Genomic DNA, 7863 nt, shown 5'->3' with positions numbered 1-7863 from the left:
TGTTTTCAACATCAATTGTTAGAACTTTATGGAATTTCAAAATCCCATCAAACTGATATTTGATTGATCTTAAACCTTCATTAATGGGGAAAGACTGATTTATAATCAGTTGTGTCTTCTTGATTGATTTCAAACCTAGGATGTTTGTTTTAAGAAATGACCACAAAAAAAATTTGACTAAATCTTTTCAAGTCATTGCTTATCTAGTATGAAAACGTGAAAGAATTTTTCTTGTATTTTGAAGAAAAAGATTGAAGAAACACCGAGGAAACCTTCATATCTGATTGCATGTTAGTTCCAGGAGCCTTAACTTTTTTTTGACGATATTATCGTTTAATCTAGTGTTTGAAAGGTTTTCAAGATAGTTGATCTAGTGGTTTGATGATTAACTATCTTGATTCGGTTCTAAAAATTTATCGTCCATTTTGATTGGATTAGAAAATGGATTGGCTAAAAACAACCTCTATCCAACCAAAATACACCCCTACTCGGGACTGGACAAATTGAAGATATACTCACACTTGTTTAAACAGTCACGAGGTTTTTTTTTTGAACCTCCGAAATCATATTTCATACATAAGCGATACAATCACAAATTTACAGGGATAAAATGTTATTCCTCTCGGCCAGATACTTGAGAGTTACATAAGCAGAACTTCGAGTGTAAAGTGCCTCATGTATTGAGAGAAATTGACTAGACACTGACGAAAATAAGAAAGAAGAAAGACGAAAAGATCCTAAAGATCACAGATTAAAAGACCCTGTAGGTCAACAAAATAACAGAAAAAAACTTAAAGAACCACCGTCGTTGTCGCCGGAAAACCGTCGTCGTCACTGGAAAATCGAGCACCACCAAAAACTTGAATCCTTCTGTTTAGACCTCCAATTCTCCGACTCTGTCTCTCCATATATAACCTATAAGAATAATCTTCAATAAATAAAACAATTTATCATTACTCATCATCGTCGTCTTCTTCATCTGATGCAGAAGATCTCGAATCTATTCCTTCCGGTATGTATTGTTTTGGACATCAATATGCTTCCAGTCTTAGGTGCTGTTTGTTTTTTTTTGTATGTCTGAATCTGAAACTGCTGAATCTGAATTTGCTGAACTGAATTAGCTGAATATGAATTAGCTGGATTATTTTGCAAGTCAGATGTTTGTTTTCTAAATCTGAATTATTAGGTCTGAATTAAGGTTTGGACATTTATACCCCCAATGACATATATAAGGCAAAAAGACGTTTCTCAAAAAAACCCTAATTCTTTTACAACAAAAAACCCTTAAAAATCTCTTCTGAATAAATGAGAAACCCTAATCCTCTCTCTCTTCCTCCATTTCTCTACAACCGTTCTCTCTCCCAATCTCTCTATATCAGTCTCTCCGGCGAGGCAGTAACGAAAGATCCGATGAGTTATTTTCTAGCCCCTCTCTCTCTGACGGTAAACAATATCCGGCAAGTTCCTCTCTCTATAACAGTAACAAAGGTTCGACTGGATCTTTCTTTCATCCTCTCTCTCTCTCGAATCGAATAGTCTGTGAGATCTCTCGGTCCCTTTCTCTACTAAGATCTGACAAGACCTCTCTCTCTCTCTCTTGATCTCTTTCTTTCTCTAACGACAGATCGGGGAAGTTAAAAAGTTTTAAGGTGGTGTTTTCTCATGGGTTAGGGTGTTATTGTCTGGTGCGACTACTGGTGTTGTTACCTGGTTGTGGATTTGTGGTGGTGGCGGTGTTCTTGTCTGGTGGTGGTTTTGTGGTGGTGGTGTTTGGTGTTCTTGTCTAGTGGTGGTTTTGTGGTGGTGGTGGTGTTATTTTGTGGGGGTGTTCTTGTCTAGTGGTGTTGTTGTTGTTGTTGTTGTTGCGGCGGCGGCGGTCCGGTGGCGGCCTAGTGGTGGTCTGCTTACTAATGGTGGTGAAAGAGTTGAACAAGAGAACATTTTTAATGACGAGGGTATAAACGACATTGACCCTATTTCAGATGTTGGGCCCTTGTTTCAGACTTCTTTTGAAGTCTGAAAAATATGGACTAGTTTTCAGCTTATTCAGACATGAACTTAATTCAGCTTACATTTCAGATTTTCTCAAATAAAAAATCAAACATCTGAAATCTGAAATCGAGTTCAATTCAGCTTACAATTCAGATAGGACCCAAAACTTTTGGTCAAAATGGATTGACCTGAGTCAATGTCTATACGGGGCTTTAATAGACATAATGTAGGGCGCTTTTAGCATTACCAAATCTTTTTAAAATATCAAAAAGAGTGTGGGCCACAAGTATAAAGATTAGGGTTTGGAAAGAGTCAACTTACTTGGGAAGAAACCTCCAAAATTAGCTGATTTTGTTGAAACGTGGCTGTCTATACATAATAGATGGGGTAAGTCAAACAAGCAGATTATGGACCAAGAAGACTAGACTAGGTATCCTTACTCTTTTTTGGTCCAAATGTTCACGTCCAAACCGCCGTTCTTCTAGGGATGAGATGAGAAAGACTAGAATATCGTGATTTTGTTCGAACCAGTCAATGTCTTAATTGACAGATCTTAGACCAATCCCCTCTATCCACAGTGGGTCCTACTGACAGTTGTCCCCTCTAATCTTGACGTATCCTCTCACGTCACCTCTATTCTTTCTTTCTTTCTTTCGACTAGTCTTCACCACAAAACCATTTTTATTGCCGACTTCATTGCATCATTTTACAAAGAGCAATGCTGCATTTCCCGAAATTTGAGATGGATTGTGGACCGAGAAGTGATGTGGTCGGCCCCAATTGATCAAGTCATCTTTTTCTACACATGGTCAGGTTATTTAGAGTCGACCAGAGGGGTCATGGGCAGAAAGGTGATTTAGCCTTATCAAATTGTTTCTCTCTTCTCATGTCCTGACTAATTAGACCCGGTCAGATCACCTTTCGATATGTGAGGACCCCAAATTTCGGGATGTTTAGTATTTTTTATCGAAGAAGAAGACTTCACACACTTCACACCTATCTCTCTAATCTCTACTCCCTTTCTCTCTTTAAATTTCTCTCTCTTGACTCTCTTTCTTTGTCTCTCTATTTTTAGATCTATGGTTAGATATATTACACCCCAACTAGTTTCTTCAATACTACAAATAATTCAATAAAGAAAATTAATCACCATTATCATCTAGTTTTTTATTGACTTACCCATGTCTACTAATAACTTCTCTGGTAATGAATTCTCCATGAACTCCAACTCTACTAATCTTAATGAACAAAAAAGAGTTCTTGTTAGTGAAATGGATTTCTTTTCTACTGATAAAATTCGAGAACGGGTATTCGATAACAACCCAAAGGAGGATTCTGATAATGGGGTGAGGTTCACTTCACATGTCAATGTAAGTATTTTTTTTTTTTTTGGAACAGTAAGATTTGAACCTTGGTCGATAAGAATTGAAACACGTATCAAACATATATATATATAGTGGTTGAATTTTGATTTGATTTTTTGATGTTAATTATAGACTGGTCTGAACCTTCTTACTGCAAATACGGGTAGTGATCAGTCGACGATAGACGATGATGGAATATCATCTAAGGCAGATGATAAACAAAGAAAGAGTGAGGTAAATAAGAAACTTTAAAATTAGGGTTTGAATGAAGAAGTACTACATATGATCTTTTTGGATTTTGTTTATGTGAGTCTTTTGTATAATTTATTTTGATTTTGTTTTGAATTGATCATTAGATGGAAGATCTACAAGTCCAACTTGATCAGATGAATTCAGAGAATTTAAGATTGAAGGGATTGCTCAACCAAGTGACACATGATTATAATAAATTGAAGATGCATCTTATAATGCAACAACAACAACAACAACAAAATCACAGGGTTGGGAGCTCACATGATCAAGAGGTAGCCTTTAATCTTTCCTTAATTTTACTAGTTTAAACTAAATTACAATTCAAACCATTGACCATTTCTAATAATAGTGCTTATCAGAGGATTTAAACCATTGACCTCTTGCTTATTATCTAAACACTTAAACCACTAAATTACAATTCAAACTATGCTACAAATCTCTTTAGAATATAATAATCATTTTGGAAATTGACGTACAAAATCCAAAACATGAGACCTTCATTACATTGAGGTGCCCTAAAGCGACCTCTTTGGCTGTTTTGGGCCTCGGACAACCCTTGAATTCTGTACGTAAAATTATTGCACATTGCACGTAAAATGTAGAAGTGTTTTACCAATAGAATTTCTATTAATCCTAAACATTTATATTCAAATAACATTCTGTAAAAGATTGAGACTAGACCTGTGAGTTTAGGGGATTACTCGAACTCGGGGTAGTAAAATTTGTAAAATTCTTATAAATCAGCGAGAGGAGATTGATTTCGTGAAATTTATAGTTTTTATGCAATTAAGCATGTGAAATATATCATATTGGTATTTACAGATGATTGTTGCAAAACAGGAATTGAATAAAAATGGGGTACTCAATGGTAGTGGTGGGTCTAGGGTTCCAAGAAAACTCATGGATCTAGGGCTTGCTACTGTCGACGCTCACGAAACGTGTGAGACTTCAAACTCTTCCTCTGAAGGAGGACGCCATAGTCACTCTGGATCACCTCACAATAATGCAGAAGTGGAAACAAAGATTGGGAAGAACAAAGAGATAGTTATGTTTGAACAAGAAAAGAGTGGTTTCCAAAACCGAGAAGCTGAGAGCTCAAACCATGAATCAAATTGTTGGAGTCCTAATAAAGTTCCTAAACTGAATGAATCTAAGGACACTGAACAACCAGTTGAAGCTACTATGAGAAAAGCTAGAGTATCTGTTCGTGCTCGATCTGAGGCATCCATGGTAATTTCTTCACTCATCTATCAATTGTAATGTTTTTTCGGTACTTAACAGTCATGGCAGTTCACCAAAGACCCTTGCCTGCGTGAAAGACGAAGCGTGATGCCGACATCCAAGATTTTTCCACCCAATTTTGAATGCACTAGAGACTTTCCAGGATGCCTCGAAGCCCCCACCTTATTTTTCTACACCATATTGTCTACTTGATTAAACTAATATGTTTCATTATTAGATAAGCGATGGATGTCAATGGCGAAAATACGGGCAAAAGATGGCAAAAGGAAACCCATGCCCTAGAGCTTATTATCGCTGCACCATGGCGGTCGGATGCCCCGTCCGAAAACAAGTAAGTTTCTTCTTTTCTTCTACCCAAACTTTAAATATACATACATAATATAAAGTTAGATAAAACGAAATAAATTTTCGTTTTTGATTTTTAGATTCAAAGATGTGCCGAGGATAAAACGATACTAGTAACAACATATGAAGGAACTCATAGTCATCCCTTACCACCAGCAGCAATGGAAATGGCATCGATTACTTCGTCTGCAGCATCAATGCTTCTTTCAGGATCGATGACGAGTGCTGATGGATTAATGAATAATAATTTCTTGACAAGTACTCTATTGCCTTGTTCTTCAAGTATAGCAACAATATCAGCTTCAGCTCCTTTTCCTACTGTTACTTTAGACTTAACTCAGCCTCCTAATCCTTTACAATTTCAAAGACCACCAACTCAGTTTCATCTCCCATTCATTAACCATCCACAAATGGCGGCCGGTTCCCCACAAAGATTCACACAATCCCTCTATAACCAATCGAAATTCTCCGGTGTTCAGATGTCAACACAGAATGTAGATCAATCACAACTTATCAACCACCAACCGCCACCACCACACCAAGCTCAGTACCTCCATTCACTAGTGGACATGAGTGCTGCTACAGCTGCTATAGAGGCTAATCCGATGTTGACGGCGGCTCTAGTTGCAGCAATATCTTCATACATGGGTAATGGTGGTGGGAGCCAAACAATGAACAATGACAACAACACCATCCCTAGTAGTGATAACAAGAAAAGTAGCAGTTCGAAGTTTTTGAATAATAGGCTCTAAGTATACGTGATCTTATTTTTGGAGTTTTGATGGAGAACAGAAAATAAAAGAAAAAAGGGAAAAATATATATGTTCATTTTATTTCTTATTTAATTTGTATGTTGTCATTAGTTTGTTTTATTATTTGGGTTGTTTGGTGTCTTATTAAACATAAATATCCTTTAACAAAAAAAAAATACTAAACATAAATATCAGATTTGTTTTCCTTGTTGATATCTGAAATTTGTAATGTTTGACTTCGATTTTCAGAAGTGTATCTAAGAAAGAACCCTAGAAGTTATTTTTTTATCGGAAACGCTATGTTCACAATAAGTTTGATGAATTTTATGTCGGAATGAGGTGACAAGTTCTCTTTGTAAATTTAATCGAATTTCGACCGTTAAAATATGACAGTTTGACCAAATCTAGCATTCCCGTTTATTTATTTATTATTATTACTTTTTTAATGGGTTATTTTGCAAAAGGGGCGTAGATAAATATCGGGTTTTGCGAAAGGGACATGACTATTTGTTATTTTGCGAAGGGGTCGTGGACTAACATTGATCGTTAAATAAATGCTAGATTTAACATCACATTACATGAATAGTTAACATCATTCATCATCTTCTTCTTTTTTTCTTTCTTCCACCATCAATTTTCATCGGAAATTGAAAGAGGTGTTGTCGATTGAGTTTTACAAAGAGATTGTGCCGACAAGAGAAGAACTTAGGGGTTTTTTTGTCAGCTTTTTGGTCTCTTTTAATATTTTTTTTTTTTTTACGAATCCTCATCACACTTCTTAAATTCTTTTTACTTTCTAACTCTTTAAATTGAGTAGACAAAGTAAAGTTTAGATTTTTTTCTCTCATGTTTTTGCCGGAGTTGAAATTTTGCTTCCTTTTTTATATTTTACATAAATATCTTTTGACTATATCATTTATTCATCATGTATTATTATGAAATTCATTATGTAAATGTGTAATGTTAGAAAATCTAGAAACATAATGTTTTTCAAGGTGGATGTCTTAATTTTTCACCTTTGTCAATTTAGTGTCAAAATCGCATAAATTTCTTAAATGTAACAATATACTTTTTAAGTAATGGAATTAGATTAACGGTATTAAAACTTAACTGGTCAACACTAGTCCACGACCCTTTGTAAAAAAATAAAAGGTCATGCTCTTTTGGCAAAATCCGGTACTTATGTGTGACCCTTTCGCAAAATAACTCTTTTTTAATCTCACAGTTCTTTTATTACGAATTCTCTCTACTTAAAATAAAGGAACGTCAGATATCAAACTGCTCGTTTTTGGCACGTCAAGTAACTCTCGAGATATATCTTACTTTTAAGAAGAAGGGAGAAAGTATTTTGAAATAAGTAATCACCCACATTGAATAAGAATAAGTGATAAATTTGTAGACTGTCAACATAAACCATTGGTATTGAGTGCAAAAGACCAAAATATTTTATTCTTGACTAATAGGCCACTGTTTTGCCATGCGGCACTTATGTCGCACGTCTCTTTACGTATGGTTTTTGTTATTTTTTCTTGGATCACGTGAAGTACGTTTGACTGTTGGGCCTAGCACGTTGTCACGAGATAAAATATGACTAGGCACTATCATGTATTACCCGTGCAACACTTATACTTCAAAATTGGCACAAGTCAAACAGAAGTTAACTTTTCTTCAATTTTGTCGAGTAACCTTGATTTTGGGCAAACAATACCTCTGGTGGTGGAATCACACAAGAAATTTATGCTACGAAGTACCTAAGAGAACTAACAAGAAAGCTCAACAAGACCACACTATCACTTGGTGGAAAGGAACTCTTCTATTGCCCTAAGAACTCTCAAGTGCAAACTTACAAGCATCGCTTATCAAGTCAATCACTTTGGACTCTCACTTGGTTGGATCACTTCTTAGATGATTACCAA

At 35.7% G+C, this 7863-nt stretch overlaps 1 protein-coding gene across 2 annotated transcripts; it reads left to right on the top strand.

The window, feature by feature from the left end:
• Positions 1-6123, top strand: WRKY42 (WRKY family transcription factor). Of its 2 annotated transcripts, none has more exons than XM_086637043.1 (7): positions 1-540; positions 2080-3362; positions 3489-3590; positions 3713-3880; positions 4449-4838; positions 5068-5181; positions 5276-6123. In XM_086637043.1, exons 2-7 carry the CDS (start codon positions 3174-3176, stop codon positions 5945-5947), a joined length of 1635 nt encoding a protein of 544 aa, XP_086493169.1. In that variant the 5' UTR covers positions 1-540; positions 2080-3173; the 3' UTR covers positions 5948-6123. The 2 variants fall into 2 exon arrangements, with proteins under 2 accessions (XP_086493169.1, XP_086493168.1); XM_086637042.1 differs by having other exon boundaries at positions 4431-4838.
• Positions 6124-7863: the final 1740 nt, after the last annotated feature.

The sequence above is a fragment of the Eschscholzia californica genome, unplaced genomic scaffold (assembly GCF_041429995.1).
Source record: "Eschscholzia californica isolate CP2 unplaced genomic scaffold, dmEscCali1.0.p SCAF_4, whole genome shotgun sequence".
Lineage (NCBI taxonomy): Eukaryota > Viridiplantae > Streptophyta > Magnoliopsida > Ranunculales > Papaveraceae > Eschscholzia > Eschscholzia californica.
The sequence above is the reverse complement of the archived record's forward strand: the minus strand, read 5'-3'. Positions and strand labels throughout refer to the sequence as shown.

Bases quoted from the DNA above. Each gene is read 5' to 3' on its own strand.
- WRKY42 (XM_086637042.1), top strand. From the start codon at position 3,174: ATGTCTACTAATAACTTCTCTGGTAATGAATTCTCCATGAACTCCAAC. The intron at 3,881-4,430 runs GTAGCCTTTAAT...TGGTATTTACAG, and splicing joins GGAGCTCACATGATCAAGAG to ATGATTGTTGCAAAACAGGA. The intron at 5,182-5,275 runs GTAAGTTTCTTC...TTTGATTTTTAG, and splicing joins GATGCCCCGTCCGAAAACAA to ATTCAAAGATGTGCCGAGGA.